General features: G+C 45.1%; 1 protein-coding gene across 14 annotated transcripts in view; it reads left to right on the forward strand.

Moving 5' to 3' along the window:
- Nucleotides 1–21,179, forward strand: part of Thrb (thyroid hormone receptor beta) — a 327,017-nt gene that overhangs the window by 247,853 nt on the left and 57,985 nt on the right. For all 14 annotated transcript variants that reach the window (XM_051140201.1, XM_051140160.1, XM_051140185.1 and 11 more), the window contains one exon: nucleotides 18,980–19,240. In XM_051140201.1, coding sequence (XP_050996158.1) covers nucleotides 18,980–19,240 — 261 coding nt within the window. The remainder of the gene's footprint in view (nucleotides 1–18,979; nucleotides 19,241–21,179) is intronic.

Consider the following 21,179-nt stretch of genomic DNA (forward strand, 5'->3'; position numbering starts at 1 on the left):
ACAATGAATATTTACAATTACATTTCCATAAAGAAAAACTGACATATACTGATGACTGCCTGGGCTTTTGTTTGCTGCTGCATAACAGGCGATCATGTTGTCTCTCAGAATCGCAGTACTTGTGCTCCGCAACTGGCATGAATAGCTCTTCATGGTGAAGGTTACTGAAACCAAAATAAGGACATTCCTCAGAGACATCTAACGTGCACGAGCATGCTTTGTTAGCATCTTGCATTCCTGTCATTGATAAAACACCTCAGCAGAACGACTTTAGCTGTGGTTTCCCAGTTATCCATCACACCAGGCTGTTGTCTCAGCTCTCAAGCTAGTAACATCAGAAGGACATACATTTGTGGGAGGGGATATACAGAATACATTTTCCAGTGAATGGCCTCTTCCTTGACTTTGCGCCTCTCTAATTATGTTCTTAGGGTCACATCTACCAAGTAGAAGCAAAGACTGGCTCGAAGAACTGAGGGCATCTTTGGACCACCTTTCTTAAATCAAATTGGAGCCACATTAGTAAAAGAAGCAGATGTCCAGCTATCCAATACCATTCAATCACACACTCTCTAACTCTGAGGGTTGTGGTATTCAATGCCTTTGTTTCGGGAGAGGGCAGGGCAAATTTTTACCACAGCTTTTCAAAATTGCAACCACCTTATTGATAATGAATTTAACTATACATATAAGTTTATTGGCCAAAAACTTGGGATACAACAACATGGAGTTTCCGGAGGGCCCCTGCTTTCCCTCCTACCTAGCTCCCAAGCTTGATGACTTAACCAGTTGCCTGTACAGCTAGCTACTCTACAAGGCACCCACAGACTTATGCCACTTTTTCTGAATTGCTGTTTTTCTGGTGGTGACCAAAAATCATTTCATTTGATTTTCTAAAGCGTTACACATGCTGCCATGGTTAGGGTTCGAGAAGGCAAAATGTCAACTCTCCATTGAGCTCTGTGACCTGGGCTCAATCACAGATTTTACTCTTCCTTCATGGGTTTTTAACCACATGATCAGACACAGGCTTTCATCTCCCTCCCCAGCTGGGTATCACTTAGAAGAGAAATTTCGAGCTCACTGAAGGGGCTTAGAGAAATGCTGAGCAGTTAAGAGTGCTTGCTGCACTTCCAGAGGACATGAGTTCGGTCCCTACCACCCACGTGTGGCATCTCACAGCCTCTGTAACTCCAGCTCCAGGGAACCAAATGCTTTCTGTTGGCCTATGGGAGTGCCTGCGCAACAGGAGCCTTCACTAAGATGTCTGACCAGCAGGAGGGCAGCTGCTAGACACAGTCCCTCATCCATCCTGAACAGCTCTCTCACAGATCATCACCTCCTCGCAGCAACCCAGTAACTGCTCAAATCTCTGTGTTCCCCCTTGTCCCCAAGGGCCAATGATCTTTGGAAAGCTGCGCTATACAAGTCTAGGAAGTGATGGCATTTCTCTTGTTTCCTTTCAATTTTTTTTTTTTTTTTTTTTTTTTTTTTTTTTTTTGCCCTTAATTGAAGTTCTTAATCTTCTCCATGAAAATGTGCACTGGACCCATATGACAGTGACAGTCTTCTTGAGGCTTTTTGTAGAGGGAGGGCCGGCCTAGCTCTGCTGTTTGGACTTCTCAAACCGTGCTGCACACTTTGAAAGCTTTGTAAAGCCTAGGAACTGATCTTGTAAATGCTAGGCAGCAGTCTGTGTCTGAGCCCACTCCAAGAGCTTTGAGAACTCAGACAGACATGCCCCCGCCACCCCCAGACCAGCTAAACCAGGGCCTCTCCATTGAATCCAAGGCTCAGCATTGTCTTTCAGCTCAGTATGAGGGAACCAAGGTCCATGGTGACTTTCACCTCAGGGTGCCTGTTACAATCACCTGAGAAGTAATCCAAGCCTTCTAGACCTTGTCCAACTCTTAAACATCCCAGCCCAGTGGTCAGGGTGGAACTTCTAGCATTCTTCTGTTGATTCTAACTCCTTAATGCTTACAGCCTGTGTCTAGGACCCAGAGAGGGTGGGTGTTCTCATGAGTGCTATGGGGTTTCAGAATCACTGGGAAATTTAGATTTAAAGAGAGGAGGGGGGCACCATGTTTGTCATGTCCCTGTATTTAGCGACAAGCGACAGGACCTCTGTGGGCCTACACAGCTCTTCAGATGATTCTGACACAAAAGCTTGAGAAACATTGAAGGTCTCAAAGGTGAGAGACGGTGTGGGTGTGGGGGAGTATGTGTGTGTCTAAGAGTGTGTATCTGCGCTTGTGTGAGTGTGCACCTGTGTACATGTGCATACAGAGGCCAGAGGGTTGACAAATCCATATTGCAGTTTCTGGCTTTTTACGTGGATGCAAGTGCTTAGAACGCAGGTCCTTATGTTCACGTTTCAGGAAATTTTGCAACTGAGCCATCTCAGAAACCTTGAAACAGGGACAGTTTACCACTGCCGCCAGCAGATAAGTTTTGAAAACTGTTGCTCAGTCATCTGAACACTTCCCAGAATTCCTCTAAACTGTCCCTCTTTATCTATTCCCCACCCCAAGCCATGGGTGACAAATTCAAGTATAAAGCAGAGGTGGCTTCCCTGGAGTTTGTATGCTGTGACTCCCAGCCGTGACTGACAGGCCCGGGTTCCTGAACATGAATCTGTCCAGTGCGTCACCTGGTAGTGGCCTCTGCAGCTCAAATGCTCAAAGTCCTTTGAGAATAGTCGACCACAGCAGCCCATCTTGTGGAAGGAACAGTGAACTCAGAAGAAAGCTTTGTCTGTCCTGTATAGTTTCTGTGATTCTGCCCCAGGCCAGGCCGCTCCTCCATGCCTCTGGCAGATTCTCTCGAGCAGGTGGGGCTTTATGTTACGAGAGGGGGCTTGGCTTCATTTGTTTACTTTTTATTTTTAACTAAGTAACTTTTGTTCGAAGGGAACAAGCTTTCTGGAGCACAGTACACATGGGGCTTTGGGTTTTGGCTTGGACTGTACATTTGATCCATTTGAGGAGCTTTTTTTAAAAACCAATTTAAAGTACTGAGCCTTCAAGGAGCTCAGTACTCCTGGTACACAGACGGTGTAAGGCGATTTGCCATATGAAGTTCCCAGTACCTGGCAGGCACTCATGAAGGGTCCGTCAGAGGTCCTGTTGTGCAGTTAGAAAAGCAGCTGCTGCAGAGGAAAGCAACAGCACTCCTGCTTCCTTAAGAAGCCTCTTTGGGAGGGCAGCTTACATGTCAATAGCTCCTCCCTGCAATTCAAATGCAGCCCCTGGTTAAGACGCCCTGCAAGAACTTCCGGCACAGATTAAAGCTTTCTTCCTGAAAATTGAGAGATATTCAAACGTGCCTTAGTCCATCTTCATGACTTTATGAGGCTACAAATGACCAGGATGGGAGCAAGTGGTCCATCCAGGCAAAGGGGAGTTGGATGCAGTGTCTTCCTTGCTTCAGCACCTTCTAATGCAAAGTGCTATTGTCACCCTTTGCTGCCCATTTTAATAGGCATCAATTCCTAACACAGTCAGATCACAGGGACCCTCCCCCCCCCCCCCCGCAGAGTTGTGGCCACTACTCCCCAGGATGCATACCTAGCTAACATAACTACATCATGCAGAAAGGGTAGGTGCTCAGGGGGCTAACATCTCCTCCCTGCAGGCAATAAATAGAAAGTTTTTTTAAAAAAGTCACTGATTTCCATTCTATTTTATTTCGTGTGCACAGTATCAAACTGTGGTTTGTGATACTTTTCTGCCAAAACATTCTTGTTATTTCCTCATGCCCTTCACACTTCCCTGGACTCTGTGCTTCTAAACATTTTGATCTAAAAGCAACATTTACTAACAGAATCCACTGGCTTATTTTTAGCAAGCAAAGACACACTAATTATGAATCTTACTTTTTGATATTCAGGATAAAGTCCTCAGTGTCCCCCTCTGGACATAGGTGGAAGTTTCCCCACACCTTTCTTAAGTGTCAGAGGACACACGGGACTCTTTAAGTGGACATGGCCAGGCTGCCTCATATCCTTGGATCACTTCCCTTGAGCCTTTCTAAACTTTAAAATTTCTCGACGTTTCTGCCAAGAGTGATTTTATAGATCTCAATTAAACTCTATTTGGGTAATCACATCTTGAATATTCTCAACTCAAGATAGGAATTCTCCTCATATGTAATTTATCTAAAGAGGAAGTAAATGAGGCTATCGGGGACCAGTTACTTCGAGCACTGCACTTAGACAAGTTGTTCGGTATGATTATAAAATCAAGACCAGTCTAAAACAATGACTGTAAAAGAGCCTCTCGTACTCAGTAAGTCACACTGGAAACATCCGTGAGAGGCTGAACTATCTGATTCCAAGCCCAAAGTAAGATCAAGAAATAACGGGCAGAGTCTAGAGAAATGGCACAGGGGTTAAAAGCACTCACTACTCTTACAGAGGACCTACTTACCCAGCACCCACAACCGCCTGTAATTCCAGTCCCTAGAGATATATACACACATGATGTGCATAAACTCATACAGACACACATGCATAAATAAAAATAATGAAACAATATCATTGACATAAATATCTTGAGTTTTTTTTTTTTTTTATAAAAAGATGTTGATTTAATTTAGCGCTGGCATCTACGATACTATCCCGCATAGAACATAGAGGACAGTCCTTACCTCTTGGGAGTCTGCAGGAAAGAGATCACAGTTCTGAGGACACTAGGACAGAGGAAACTTAGAGACTGTGTAGTCCATACAGTTAGGTGACCAGTGGGGAATCTAAGGCCATGACCATGAGCATGATAATAAAATAATGCTTTATGCTACAATAGCTAAGTCTCTCCCCACCCCCTCAATCTCTGACTTTATAAAGCAAAGTTATAATCCTAACCATAAGACCAGTGTCATGTGTACTTGGTTGACAGGTGGTACTTATCAACATCCTCCTTATATTTTCATCTACTTCTCAGGCTTCAAATTGTTCTACAAATTAAGAAGAGTGAAAGAAAATGAAGAAAGCGCATGAGGCCCAATAATCACACTTGTTCTATTGGCTGAAACTTAGTCAGATGGTCATATCTCACTGCAAGGGAGGCTGGGAAATATATAGTCTAGCTATGTCACCAAGTACAGAGTACACAAATTTTTATTATGAATCTGTGTTTCAAGTGGCTATCCAAAGCACAGCAGGATTATATAAGTGTCGGAGGCTTTGGTCTTCGTAATGAAGGAATTGTTTCTTTTTAGAAAAAAATATAACAGTTTCAATAGTCTGATCCTTCCCCAGGCAGAATCAATATTTCTGTACAGGATGAGTGTGCCCACCCTAAGGAAGGAACCGTAGTCCAACTAGAGTTGGAGTCATACATGTGTCTTTTTTATTAGCCTCCTGGCTTGAGCTCCTGGTCTCTACTTTCAGATAGGAGCACGAGGTAGAATATACCTTGGGCTTGTGTTAGAAGCCTACTTCAGTCATCTGTAAACATGTATGAAAGCCCCAATGGAAACGTGAAAATAAGACAAAAGGCCACGACCAAACCAGAGCAGGTGGTGCATACAGCGTTTATCACAGGGGAGCACGGTGAATGCCAGTGCTGCCAGCTCCCAAGCCCCCTCCCGCCATACCTGCCTTACAGCTGAGTGAGTCTTTCTCTTTTCAGTATTATGCAAGGAAGATAGGTGTAGCCCTAGAAATTCCTGATAGAATAAGCTGTTGTTACCAGTGTGCCCGTGAGACAGAGAGGCAAAGTAGGAAACATCTCGAGTGTCCTCTTGTCCGAGACTGGATTGACAGGCAGGAATGTGTATTATGTCCATGAAGGATTTTTAACTTGTAGACTTAAATAGTTCCAGCTACAAACAAATACTCCTTCTCTCTCAAAGAAACATGAAAGCGGAGAATCCTCTTCCGGGTTCATGACCTTTAACTGGCTCATCTTTCCCTGACAAACCAGATGCTCAGGGGTGTCTTAGAAGATGGTAGCCAGGCTGCACCCACCCTCCTGCCTGCCCATAAGTTGGGAAACTTATGCAAGCCATGCCCCCCCCCACCCCCCAGAGAAAAGTGGTTAACAGCCCAGCTGCCTCCAGAGTGGGACAACCTTTGCAGCTGGTCGCCTTGTCTCTCAGCCTTCACTTTCCTGTTTCCTGTGTTTCACAATAGGATAAAAGACCATTAATATTTATTTTTGTTTGACTGATAGTCAACCCATTTCACTCTTGCTTTATTCTTTCCTGTTTTGTTTTGGTTTTTTGTTCTCTCTTGTCTCTTTTATTTATTTTTTTATGTTAAACACAGAATAGCATTGAGGGTGAGAAAGCAGATAACAGAAATACCACGTCTTCATATACTCCAGGAAAAGTATGTGCCATCCCTACTCTAGTTTGCCCTGTACCAGTCTTTTATATTCCCCCAAAAGCAACCCTAAAGCAACAGAGGAGCTAAGAACACAAGCCTGAGGTGGCATCTATCCAGGATCCAGCCATGACCTCGAGCAAACCCTTTCTCCCTGCTCAGCTCCTTCCTCTATGAAAGCTAGACCACAAAGATATGTATTAATGGAATAAACAAATGGAACGCCGCACTTACCACTGTGGCTGGAAAGCAGGGAGCTCCAGGGACTAGTGGCACACAGCCTTATCACGACCCACCCCCGTGTACAGGCCAAGGGAACTGATCTGGCCTGGAAACATGCAGCTCTTGACTGAGACACGGCAGAGAGCATCCCTCAAGCTCCCCGGGGACCATCAGCTCCTTGACAGCCCACTCCACAGTCCAAGAAATAAAGAATTCCAGCAACTGAGACATGCATCTCCTGGCCCCACATCCCAAGCCTGATCCTTGAGGGTTGTCCATGAATTCTGAAAAGACTGCGAGATGTGTGCCAAAAACCACCCTGAATACCGATGACTAGGGTTTCTGGGACCCTCTGCAGCTGGCTGCCACAGTGCATCTGATTCCACACTGCCTTCTCTTTCTATGCCAGGATTTCCTTCACAGCCTAATGTGTGTGGTTCTTTTTTTAAAAATGAGGGCCTCTTCCCCCACCATTTGATCACAATCAATCAGGTCCCATCAGGGTAGCCTGCATCCCTTTCCTCCGTGTGCCCCCAAGGCTGCTCCAGCTAGGGGCAGCAATCAAACCTCAAGCAGCAGAGTTCATGTCAGAGGCCGTCCTCTCTCTTCTGCCTCCCGACACACAGGGAGCATGAGTTGTCTTTCAGCTACACCTGAACAGGTCCGGGTATCCTGCATGCTTTGTCCTTGGTTGGTGCATCAGTTTGTTCAGACCCCCTGGGAACAGATCCGCTGGCCTTGGTGGTCACCTTGTGGAGCTCCTGACCCCTCCAGGTCCTAACATCCATCCACACCCCCTACTCTTCCACACAACTCTCAGCTGTCCTTCTGGGGTCCTGCTGCAAGACCCAATATCTATCCCAAACCCCTGCTAGGTGGTGTTGGTCTGATGTATGCTAATTAATAAAAGGCTACCACACCTGGGCAGGGCAAACAAGAGGAAGCAGGGTGAGAAGGCAGCTTCCAGGTGCACATCTTTGGGCACCACCTGTAGCTCCTCTTCCATGCACTGGCTAATGACACTGCATAGTGAACACCTGCCTATGTGTCACACCAGGCCAAGGCCTGCTCTGAGGGTCACTGTGATTGTCCCAAATACAGAACGAAATTACCCTTTTGTCAGCCCTAAACTATTGTCAAGTTTTCTAGAGTTCCAAATGAGGAGTCCAAAAGCAAATCAGTGCTTCTCTGCCTTAGTTGCTGGGATGCTTTTGTTTGCTTGCTTGTGTGTGTCCCAAGCTTTTGACCACTTGGAGGGAGAGTCACTGCAACTCTCAAATGCTGCCATCATCGGCAGCCAGTGAGGATCACAAACCCATAAAGTGCTGGGAGGAAGTGGGTGTTAGAAAACCAGCTGAAGAGTCTGGAAATGAGTAAAAATGCCCCAGTCCCTGTCAGCATTGATCCTGAGCATAAATTCTTGTTCCACATCAAGAATGCATATTATATTTTCAAGTAAGAGATCGTGGGTGCAGAGTCATATCTGTCTGCATTGTCTGACATCCAGGTGACACAGAACAAGGATGTACCTCCTCTGTGAGCCTTACTTTATGTCGAGTCTTTAAGTCCACGGAATTGGGAGGGTGGGACCCTAAGTCACTGGCTATTGGCTACCCATCAAAAGGAAAGATGCAGTAATGTTGGCTACAGCATCTTAGGTCTGGGTCTTAACTTTGTCATTTATCTCTGTGTGACCTTAGGGAGGTTGCCTAACATCTCTGTGGCCCAATGGCCTCAATAATGTGATAATATTTATATATATAATACATCTTTAGAAAGATAAAATAAAAAGTACTCAGAACAGATGCCTGACATATAAGAGCCATGCATACAGTGTAAGCTATTGTGTCTGTGATTCTGTTGAATGTCTTTAGAGAGGAAAGCCTTACTTACTGCCAAGAAAAGATGAAATTGCCAGGCATGGTGGCACACGCCTTTAATCCCAGCCCTCGGCAGAGGCAGGCAGATCGCTGTGAGTTTGAGGCTAGCCTGGTCTACAAAGTGAATCCAGGACAGCCAAGGCTACACAGAGAAACCCTGTCTTAGAAAAAAAATATTGGCATTTTGACTTTCTCATTTCGTGAACCAAGTTTACCAACTACTTGTTTAGGAAACAGGAATGTGCTCCCTTTTAATTTCCAGTATATAATTTTCTCAACTTGCAACACATCAAATGCCTCTGGCTCCTTAGGGTCCTGAGCAGGAAAATTGGTAACTGCGTACTTACCAAATTGATTGTACTTTATATGGAAACTGTGCCCGGCACTGGGCTCTCAGGCTCATGGTCACCTGTTCACATGCAGCTGCTGAGGCACCAGAAGCCAGAAACTCACCATGCTGCAGGCTCCTGTGATGATAGAGCAGGTCCGCAGGGAATGCAGAGTCATGCCTCAGACGTTCGCCACCGCTTGCAAGCTGATGGACCCTGAGGCACACCTAGCCCTCGGTGGGGAAAATCAGCCTGCCTCTCTGGCACCAGGCTCTATTTTATGTCATTGAAAAGTTGAAGATGAAAACTAAAAATATATGAAGAATGCAGAAAACTTGCCTTCTAGTTATCTGTACTCATAACAGATGGGTCTGCAGCTCCAGCTGGCCTTGAACTTCCAATTCTCCTGGCTCCATCTCTCAAGAATGGGGTGACAAGTGCATACCACCACACCAGTCATTCCCTCTTCTCTTATACTATTGGAACAAGGCCCATGAAGCACAGATGCTGAACCAGATTATCCTAGCTGACATTTGCTACCCAGAGGTATTTGTGTCATGTTACCAGGGACCATTTCAGCAAATATTTTTTGATGCATTTCATAGTATTTGGAGGACCTGAAAACATCTCTCCAAGTCTCTGCTCCCTGAAGTCCCCTGTGTGATCCACTCACTGGCCATCATGGTGAGGAAGACAGGTGTTCTTGATGTCCGGGGGCCTCTGAGTCTCATAGAAGGAAAGCCCAGACTCTCCCAGGTCAAAATGGTCCCAAAGGGAAGGAAATGTCTGCGCTGACATGGGTCCTCGTTATTTTTTAAGGCAAATTATAGTGATATTCTAGGAAAACCCAGAGCAGACACAGCTCACAGATCTCGTGTGTGTGTGTGTGTGTGTGTGTAGAACTGTTAACAATTTTATATTTACCTGTTTGTGCAGTGTGTGTGTGTGTGTGTGTGTGTGTGTGACCATGTATGTTTTGGGATGGGAAGCATGTTCATAGTACCTTGCACATATGGAGGTCAGAGGACAACGTGCAGGATTCTTCTGTCGTCTTCTACCACATGGGCCCCAGGGATTGAACTCAGGTTGTCAAGTCTTAGCAGCAAGTGCCTGTAGCCTGCTAAGCCATCTCACCAGCCCTACACCTTGTGTATTTTGTCCATTTTTTAAACACATGAGTGTAATACATAAAAATAATGCCTGTGTTGCATTGCCGTCCAGTGTGACTCCTCTTACTGTGGGAAATGAGAAATTGGCCTTCTCACCCCAGAGTCCTATTTTGCCTTTTATTTGAAAAATTCTGAGTCTCCAAGTTTGTGATTTATCTGTAAATTATACCCTAGTTCTAGTTTCCAATGATAAGATAGATACACATTCTTTTCCTACTTTTGAAAAATATATTTCACATTTGGGACCATAAAACAGGACCAATCTGTTTGTTTGGGTTTTTTTTTTTTTTTTTTTTTTTCAAAAAATGTGAGTTCACTGTCAACAAATATAAGCAGTATGCTCTAAATAAGAGCACAGGGAGATCTAAGCCTGCAGTAAGCAAACATCTGCCAGCAAGGGAGCCCGAGGCTCGGGAACAGGAAGGGTCCTGCAGCAGCCACAGCTTTTCTCATCTGCTAGATAGAAGCTGTGTGGCTTCCGTGTGCTTACTTCAGATTGTGAGTCCTCTAACCTGAGAATTTGATGCTTGAATCCAGTGTGAATTATGGAAACACAGCAGCTGCTCCTGGGGAGGGCTACTGTGCATTCCGGGAAGGGCTTTCTCACTCTCAGAGCAGTCGGAGCACTGAGCACCTGTAACTGTCTGGTTAAGTAGGTCTCAGATGCCACCCTGAACCTAGTCACCACCATGTTGTGTCTCTGATGAAGAAAAATCTTCCATCTCTAAATACACCTTTTATTGTTTTGATTATCAACTTTATTTTAGGCTGTATGTTAAAATAGATTAAAACATTTATTTAAATGGTATAAACACATTTTCATTTTGTTTTGTTTTTTAGTGTTGATTATTTTCACTTACTGGGAGACTATCCATGCAGTTTCTGGGTTCAGAATAATTATTTGAAATCTCTGTGCCCACAAGGATTATTTTCCTTGAGGCTGCCAATCAACCTGTTTACAGAATCAGCAGAAACGGAGGGGTGGGAACCACCAACCCTGGGAAAGATTTGTCTCTCTCATCCGGGCTCCAAGTCTCACCCACAATGCACTGGGAGTCCCTGCTGGGGAAAGAGATTAATGTTTCTGTGACAGGAAACCTGAATCCATGTGCCCACATGGACAGAGAAGCTCAGACTCAACTGGAGGGAAATTGATAGAGAGGTGCTGGCAAGAGGAAGACAAAGACACATGGCAGTGGGTGGAAGGCTGCCAACCTGTGCCGAGACGGGTTTTGCAGACTTGCTGAATGAGGGCCTCGCTGCCAAAAATCGATTTCAGGGGTGAGGCATTAGAGTTGTTCTTGAGATGGGCACACCCCAGTCAAAGCATTTGAACACATTGCTGTCTCTCGGCCTTCCACCCATTCAGACTGCGGGAGAACAAATGCAGTCTCAGTGAGCTTGCTTCCATTTAAGTTTTCTTTCTTTTTTTTTTTAATATTAATTTATTCTTGTTACATCTCAATGTTTATCCCATCCCTTGTATCCTCCCATTCTTCCCCCCCCCCCCCCATTTTCCCATTATTCGCCTCCCCTATGACTGTTCCTGAGGGGGATTACCTCCCCCTGTATATGCTCATAGGGTATCAAGTCTCTTCTTGGTAACCTGCTGTCCTTCCTCTGAGTGCCACCAGGTCTCCCCCTCCAGGGGACATGGTCAAATGTGAGGCACTAGAGTACGTGAGAAAGTCATATCCCACTCTCCACTCAACTGTGGAGAACGTTCTGACCATTGGCTAGATCTGGGAAGGGGTTTAGAGTTTACCGCCTGTATTGTCCTTGGCTGGTGCCTTAGTTTGAGTGGGACCATGTTCACAGCAGCCTTATTCATAATAGCCAGATCATGGAAACAGCCTAAGTGTCCCTCAGTAGAAGAATGGATAAAGAAACTGTGGTACATATACACTATGGAATACTACTCAGCTATTCAAAACAAGGAATTCCCGAAATTTGTGGATAAATGGATTGGGCTAGAAATGATCATAATGAGTGAGTTAACCCAGAAGCAGAAAGACTCAAATGGTATATACTCACTTATATCTGCATACTAGGACATCCTATTGGGACCATTTAAGTTTTCAATGGCGATACAAGAGCGCCATTTTCTTTCTAGCTCCTTTTAACCTTTTAGAGGCTTTAGCTCTACATCTTGAAATGGCCAAAGACACTTAGCCTTTGGGAGATGAAGGGAGTGGAGGAAGAGAGGTTTGGTAGAAGTAGTGTGGGTCAAGGGAAAGATAATAAGCCCCAGCAAGCACAGCAACTGCAGGGGCTCTTTCACTGCTCCTGTTTTCCTCCAAGTTATAGCGGAGGGGAAGGAGTGTGGGAAACTGGACCTCAGTTTAATTCTGCTCAGGCAGTGGCGTTCATTCACGTACCCAGCTCCAAGCTAGATAAGTAAGCCAAAGACCCAGGAGCTCAGAAAGCCAAGAAACACAATTCCTAACTACAATACGTTGTAACACATTCTACACAAAAACATGGCTGTCAGGGCACATCCTACTGGCTGGGTTCCTGTTTATTGGTTAGAAGTACTGTTTTGGTTTCCTGGCACAGATGTTTATGTTAAATAAGGTAACGTATACATGCTGGCTCATACAGCAGGCACTGGTGCAGCAATTCCTTTGGTGCTTTATTAGTTTGCCAAATAGTAAATTATTGGTGGTTTTCAAAATTTTTTGTTTTATGTGTGTTGGTGTTTTACTTGCATGTACTCCTGTGTAAAGATTCTCTATAGCTGTAGTTACAGACAGTTATGAGTTGCCATGGGGGTGCTGGGAATTGAAACCACGGCCTCTGGGTGCTCTTAACTGCTGAGCCATCTCTTTAGCCCAGCCCAATTCTTGGTGATTTTTAAAATATATTTTATTAATTTATTCATATTATATCTCAATTGTTATCCCATCCCTTGTATCCTCCCATTCCTCCCTCTCTCCCATTTTCCCCTTACTCCCCTCCCCTGTGACTGTGACTAAGGGGGACCTCCTCCCCCTGTATATGCTCAGAGGGTATCAAGTCTCTTCTTGGTAGTCTGCTATCCTTCCTCTGAGTGTCACCAGGCCAATATGGGGCACCAGAGTTCATGTGAAAGTCAGTCCCCACTCTTCACTCAACTGTGGAGAATGTCCTGTCCATTGGCTAGATCTGGGGAGAGGTTCGAAGTTTATTGCATGTATTGTCCTTGGCTGGTGCCATAGTTTGAACAAGACCCCTGGGCCCAGATCTGCCCATCATAATGTTCTTCTTGTAGGTTTCTAGGACCCTCTGGATCCTTCTATTTCCCTCATTCTCCCATGCTTCTCTCACCTAGAGTCCCAATAGGCTGTCCTCCCTCTGTCCCACTTTCCTGGTAAGTGAAGACTTTCATGGGACATGCCCCTTGGGCTAGTGTCCAGATATAAGTGAGTATATTCTTGGTGATTTTTAACTCTTTTTAATCTTAGTATTGCCATTAGTGTACCTCACATAGAATAAACAATTGCCTTCCTTTATCATCCTCCATACCACCAATTCCTTTAGAAGCCAGTGGCCTAGAAAGCCTGGCACCCAGCTGTGATGCGAGCCCCCATGCCTTACAGTGGCTAGAACATTCCACCCTGATCTGCAGATCTAAGCTATGTAAAGGACAAAAGTAATATGTGAGCCCAGGCCTGTCTGATGCTTCTCACTGGGAAGACTGCATTCACCAAAAGATGCTGTAAACTGAACCAGGATTCCACATTGTTAGAGCACATAGCCACAGTAGTGAGGGAAGGCTGAGCCTAGGAGGGCAGAGAACCTTTCTTTCTGTTGAAGGATAAAGGGAACTTGGGAGGGGAGCCTGCAGATTCTGTCCCATTAGCTGAGCACTGCACAGTGGCTCTGTGCTCTGTAGTTGCTAGTGGTGAAGGAGAAAGGAGCCATACTGAGCACTTACAGGACTTTGGCCATGCTACGCCATGCACACATGTTGACGGCTGTCATCTTCTAACCTGAACTTATTAATGAGGCTGCTTCCGGTCGTGTGGCCTTCCATCACAACTGCTTTAAAAAACAGCCACCCATTTGACTTCCCCAGAATGACCCCCTTCTCTTGTTTTTTGAGACCAGCCAAGGCAGTTCTCCCCACTAAGAAGCATGGATAGAAGCGGGGTTACCCCAGGTCCTGCTCTTGAAGATGCCCGGGCCAAGTAGAGCCAAGTAGAGCCACCTCCCATCAATCCAAAGACACTGAGAGATACCCACCCTGCCAGTGGCCCACCCACTTAGCCCAGATGGGGCCCACTAACAGAACAGCCTCAAACAGCCTTGCCCTGTGTCCCCTGTGGGTGTCTTCCCCACACACAGGTGTGGGTGGTAGGCAAATGCCAGGAATGGAGCCATCCAGATAGGTGCCCTCACATCTGCAGGTTTCACATGGCTGCTTGAGGCTGCATAGCTACATCTGTTCATGGTCCAGCTGCCTTTTGTTCTAGAATGTTGATACTGACTAGGACAGCTGAGTGTGCTGTGCTGAGCAGGCTATAGTTCATTGATTATGACTTTACTCAGTTCAGCCTCAAGAGGATTTAGAGCTCTCTTGACTATGTTCAGTTACTTCCAACTATGGTGTCATGTCATGTTCAGGCTGAGAGACGTGGATGTGGACCAGGATCCAGTCAAGTGAGCCAAGCACGTGCCATCTACATAATGTCAGAGGAGACAGCTAGGTGTTGCCTTGCGTAGAAGAGCCATGAACACTAAGCAAAGAACTGACCCCCTCCCGCTTTTGAGAAAGAAAGTCGTGTAGGCAAGCTGGCCTCCGACTCTCTGTGAAGCCAAGGATGACCTTGATCCTTGGGCCCCTGATCCCTGATCCTCCTGCTTTCTTCTCTTGCTGAGATATGTGCTACTGTGTCTGACGAGTGTGGTCCTGGGGATTGAACCCAGGGCCTCGAGTATACTAGGCATGCTCTCTACCTGTGAGTTACATCCCTGGGACTTAACAACTTTCTAATACCACATGCAGTATGTTCCAGATAATCCCCAAACCATCTCCTTGAACAAGTACTTATTTCCAGCCACACCTGCGGTATCCTTAGCCAGCCAGCGCCTGATATTCAAGGCTTCACTCAGAACAACAGCTGAGGGATTTTTGAATGAAAATGCAAGTCTTTTCTGCCTACTCTTCTGTCTGCCGCTGTATCATAGCCACAACAGGACCAAAAGCGATGTAGGGGAAGAAAGAGCGTATCACATCACATTTCCAGGTTATGGTCCTTTATAGAGGGAAGCTGGGACAGGACCTCACACAGAAACAATGGAGGAACACTGCTGCTCGTTGGCTCATTCTCAGCTAGTTTCTTATGCAGCCATGGCCTCCTACCTGCAATAGTGACATCCACAGTGGGCAGGGCCCTCCCACATCAGTCCTCAATCAGGAAAGTCTCTCACAGACATGGCTACAGGCCAGTTTGAAAAAGGCATTCCTTCAGTTGAGGTCCCTTCTTTCCGGGTGACTCCAGATTGTTTCAGCTGGACAATAAAAACTCGTTATCTAAGGCTGTGTGAAAATATTAGAGGCTGAGAGAGCACATCATTTATTCTAAAATGCCAACAACTTGTTTTATTGCCTTCAGTTTCTCTTGATCCTTTGGCTCGCCAACTCTGCTAAGCATGTCAGTCTCCTGGAGAACTCAGCAGAATCATATATGCTGAGGCCCCGGCCCCATTAAAAAGTCCAGTCTTCCATGAGGTTGTTACTGCCTGCAGTGATTCTGATAGGCACAAGGGTTGGGAGTCACGATTAACCCTTGAAGATTAACCCTTGAGGATGTTACTTCCTCTAAAAAGGAATAATCCATTGGCATGAGCTCTGGGGGAGGGAAAGGATGTGGACACGTGATACAGTAATAGGCAAACAATCCTAAAGACATTTTACCAGCTGCACATATGTGGAGTCCTCATCATTGTCCACACACCCAGCAAATAGAAGTTATGGAGCTGGCATAGTGGGTGTCCCATCCTTCCCTGGGAATGAAGTAGGAATTGTATGTGCTCCCTGTCCCTGAGTGGATAAGAATCAAGTATTTGCTTTAAAGAAATCCCTGTTGCATTTTCCCATGACCCAGCCAGGACTTCTCAGTCTCCAGTCTTCCCAGCAGTGTGTATCCCATAAACCTGCCAATTAAGCAACTGAATATCATTATTGCGAATGTAATTACAGACAGTAATTATGACCTTGTAAATGCCTCCTGTGAATGGAGCCCTTTACCCAGACCATCTCAAGTGGTTTTCTTAGGAAAGTGGAAGCCAAGTCTATCTAGCTCACCCCAAATACAGTCTCTCTTGCTAGAAGAAAGCCTTCCAGCTGGCCCAAGGGGCATACAGAACATGCTTGAATGGGCTCTGTCTTGAGAGAGAGAGAGTGTCTCACAGTCCTTAGACATCTTTCCTCTGAGAACCAGATCCTTTATTTTTGGTTAGGGCTGGGGAAGTCCTACCAACTTTTAGAAATTAGTGTGAAAAGATTCTATGTTATAAGCTTTGTGAAATCCTCCGTAGTATTCTTTAAATTGAACTTTACAGGGTCAAATTTACTGGGGATTTAATCTCTGCAAATACAGTAAGAAGAGTAGAGACATGCGTGGGTGAGCTTTCTTGTGCCTGTGGGAGTAAAGTGAGTCTCTCCAGACCTGCGATTAACCTCTGCATCCAGCCACTTCGTAATTAGCTCACAAGAAGCTTAAACGCTCCTGGATAATAGGTGTCTGAATGGACCCTACACAAATATGTTTGGTTTGAAACACAATACAATCTCAAAGATCTCAACCCGTTGTTTCCTTTGAATGGACAGCGAGAATAAATGCCTGTAATTGCACCCGCGGAGGGCATGGTTGCAAAGTGGAAGAGTGGATTCACTGTGCAATGACTAATACTTCATACACCCTGAGAAGAAAGCACCCATGTCTGTTTAGCTTGCCCAATACAGTGGCTCATACAACCCTAAGCTGGAGACGGTCCAGCTCCTTTCCCTGAGTCAGAGAAACCGGTAGAACCCTAAGCCTAATAGAATTCTCCTACTTCAAGCCACAGTGCTTCCATTTTCTAGGCTAGGACAGCCTGTGCTGGGGGCTGGAGGGACAGCTCCTCCAGCTGCTCCTCCTGAAGACACAAGTATGATTCCCAGTGCCCACATGGGAGCTCACAACACCAGCTCTACGCAGTCTGTCGCGGTCTTTGGGCACTGTAGACACTTTGTATGCATGTGTGCACACAGAGGGAGGACACATAAACAAAACCAAACTTATGCACACTAAATAGAACTAAACTAAATCATTTTTCACAAAAGAAAGAAATCGTACTGTGTGGTCATTTAACATTCTCCTGGATCAAAAGTTTGAATGTGCATGGGTGTGAGGAGGGGGCCATAACTTCCAAAAGTGAGATCTGACGGATGAAACTCCAAATAAACCATCCACACAACCTCAGCAGGAAGTCTGGTAGCTTCAAAGAGAGTGCTATGGAAACCCAAAGTATGCCTCACTGAAAATTCCCCATACCAAAGCACAAGTCAGGGTGGATTGGTCTCTGTAAACACCAGGGGTCCCATTGTGATGTTTTGGTAATTTCAGCATAAAAGAAAGCTCGGCCAGGAAGGATGTACCCAGTGATGCAACACTAGCCTGGCACGTTCAAGGCTCTGGATTCAATCACCAGGAACTAAAAAAACCTAGAAATTTGAAAACTTCACTTACAAATTGTAGTCTTCTAGTCAGTGTATATGACCACTCTTTTTCTAATTTTGAAACATAGTTGCTAAGAATTTCTGGAAGCAGATGACCAAATAAATTGTACTATGTGTGTATGCATGCATATGTGTGTGCACATGAGTGTGAATATTTGTGATGTGTGCATTTGTGTATATGTACATATGTGTGTGCATGTGTGTTTCGTATGTATGTGTATATGTGCACGTGCATGTGTGTGCGTGCAATTGCGTGCATGTGGTATGTGTGTGCCTGTGTGTGGTGCATATATGTGTTATGTGTGCATGAGTGTATGTGTTGTATTCCTGTCTGTACACATGCACGTGTGTGTAGTGTGTGTATGGTGCAATGAGGACTGGGTGTTGGGTATATGTATGTGTCTGTGTGTGTGTATTCTTATCATTTTTGTTCTTTGCTTTATCTTCATATATAGTGTAATAAGGTGAAAATTGTCACTAGAGCATATTCTTCCAGTAAAAAATTCATTGTATTTTTCTACTTTTGCCCATTGTGGAAAACAAACCTATACACCCTATAACCTGAACTCAAAAACATTAAAATATTAACTATCTGGTACCTAGCCTAAGAGACCCAGGCTCATCCTCTATCTTTGGAGCTCTTAATTTGCCACAAAGAGAAAACATGACTTGCTCCCTTTTATGTGATTTCATGGTAGTTTGGAACTACATTGAAAACACAAAACTTCCATGTGAAAATTCCAGGTGTTTAGACTCGGGAGCTGTGTTGCTTGGTGTTGTGTTTTATAGGCAGTAGTTTCTTCCTGTTTCCTTAGTTTTGCCATCAGAGTAGAAGACCATAAGAACAGCGTGTCAGGCTCAGTGGGTGGCCGGTTGAGTGTGTCCAACTAGGTGACACAAAGTCCCTTTGGGTCAGTGTGTGACATAACCCAAGTCAAACAAGGCTGCATCCCGGATGTGTTTCACCCTAAGGATATGACTTAAGGTCATGGCCAGCCCTGACTCTCAAGACCTCAAATGGTCATCTAAGCAGTGATATAAACTGCCATCAGCTTGCTCTTGGGCCACTGCTGTAGTGATGAGACTAGTAGAGCCTTGCTGTGAAGGAGCTCGAAAAATAGAGGGAAACGTGTGTTGGTTACTCCAACAGGCAATCCAGCTTTGGTGGCTATTTGCCCAGGGCTAAGAGCCTCAGCTCGTCCTGACATCATAGTGGAGGTGCGTGTGAACAGTGTCAGCCCAAAAGAACCGAGCAGCAACTGGCCTTCCGAAATGCAGAATCTCAGCAAAACCTTGGCAAAACCTACAGCCCATTATCTCGTGTTTCCTCATTCCCTTCTCACTAGAAAATGGCCTCCCAGCCTGGGACAAACAGAAGCCCCGTCCAGACCGAGGACAGGACTGGAAACTGGTAGGAATGTCCGAAGGCTGCCTGCACAGGAAGAGCCATGTGGAGAGGCGTGGTGCACTGAAGAATGAACAGACATCCCCACACCTCATCCAGGCCACTTGGACGAGTTCTATATTCCATCTGGATCCCGACGATGTAAACGATCAGAGCGTCTCGAGTGCCCAGTCCTTCCAGACTGAAGAGAAGAAATGTAAAGGTAACCCACTCCCTCCTAGCCCACTACCACCCATGCCTCTCTCCCATGACTGCTGGGTCTCCATCTCATCCCCTGCCTAACCTCACTGCTGAACCTCCCTGCCTGACACCCCCACCCCCGTGCCACTGTCTTTGTCCGTTCATTTTCTATTAAGCATAATAAACAAGTGGAATCCGAAGGCAAGCACTTCATGCTGTACCTGGGCGTTCAGGAGATCTTTTTCATTTCTTTAATGAGCAGAAGTGTTGTTAATTTGGTCTTTAATTCTACTTGTCTCTGAGTACAAGTAGACTATTTGCTTTGAGGTGTGTTTTTGAGCATGCACATGTGCAAATGGTTTTTATTACCAATTACACCAATAGCAAAAGGGATGTTGATGCCTGCCTTTAACCTACATAGACAATTCTTGCTTGACGGGGAGATTAATGTCTTGTGGTCAATAAATCCTGTGTCACCGTCAGTAAGAGAAGATTGGGGTGTTAGAAGGTCATCACCTCATGAAGGGAAACAACTAGCTAAAGTGGCCCAGGTTCCTGATCACATAAGACCTAGCTGCTGTCTCACCTCAGACCACCCCACCTGACAGATGTCTTCCATGCTGATCGCTTTATCGTCTTAGGGTTGACCGAAACCACTCTGTGTCTTTTAAGTGTCCAAGTTCTTGTAACTACGCATTCCCTCCTCCCTCCAATTCCTCACAGGTACCCTCCCTCCAACATCTCCCATGCCACCCCACTCTCCAATCGATAGCTTCTTTTTCTTTGATTATTCTCATGGCATACATATGTGTGTATGTGCATGTATGTGTGTGTACGCGCAAACACATAAATACAACATGCTAGTCTGATTTTGTTGTTTGCATACAGATTGTTTCAGGGCTGACCACTCTGATTTGGAGCTAGCAATAAGGGGGCTGAACCTTGGGAGAAGCTAACTTTCCTTCTCCAGTAGCCATTAGTTGCCTGTAGGTCCTGGTCTAGGGTGAGGCCCTATGTAGTTTTCCCACTTCTACCTTATTATGCCCATTGATATAGCCATATTAAAGTCATGTCCATGGAAACATTTGTAAGAGACTCTTTGAAAATTTGAAAAGAGTATTCTTTTTAATGGCAAAATGAGATTTTTTTTTTCCCCTCAAAAGGAGTCAGAATGCAAGACAGGCATGTTGCCATGTGTGTGTGAATGGGTGTGTGAGTAAAACAGGCAGGTCTTCATGTCTGAATGGATGTGTGCATGCACAGTTACTATTCAGATTTACAAGCAGATTATATTTTCAGGTTTTATAGGCTGCAGTAAAACCATGCCTGCCTTTCGTTTATCATGAAATGTTACCATCCCTGTAATTTAAGGACCTGAGTTCGACTCATTCACAACGGGAACCTAAGTTCATTCATTCACAGAGTGCTGACCCTGTCATTTTCGGGGATGTTATTCTTAGATATACAGAGTTCTAAACATTAAACACTCAGTTTGTTGATTTATCTTGATTGCAGGAGGATGTGAGAGTTCCAGCACACTGGATACTGAGGCAGGAAGATGGCAAATTGGGGTTAACTGAGACTAAATATGAGACCCTGTCAAAAAAGAAAAGACAAACAAGAGACAGCCTTTACATTTAAGATTCTACAGTAGAGTAGCTAAAACACAACATTTGGACTAGGATATAAGCCTTTCCACTGTATATTTAAAGCAAACATATGAAAGTTATGTTGATAAGAACTATTATAATGATGTGCTTAAATATTGAGCACAGCACCTGACTTGTAGCATGTTAAACAGCAGCCACCATTTTCCCTGTGGTCATTAGTGTCCACTGTACATCCTTCCATCACATAAATTCCTTGAACCGCCTAGCAAGGAATAAAGCTAGAGGAGTTTAACAGTTAAGGATGGGTGGCTTAGGCTGTTTTACGAAGCTGGGATCTTCTTCTAGTTCTTT

The sequence above is a fragment of the Acomys russatus genome, chromosome 3, assembly GCF_903995435.1.
Source record: "Acomys russatus chromosome 3, mAcoRus1.1, whole genome shotgun sequence".
NCBI lineage: Eukaryota > Metazoa > Chordata > Mammalia > Rodentia > Muridae > Acomys > Acomys russatus.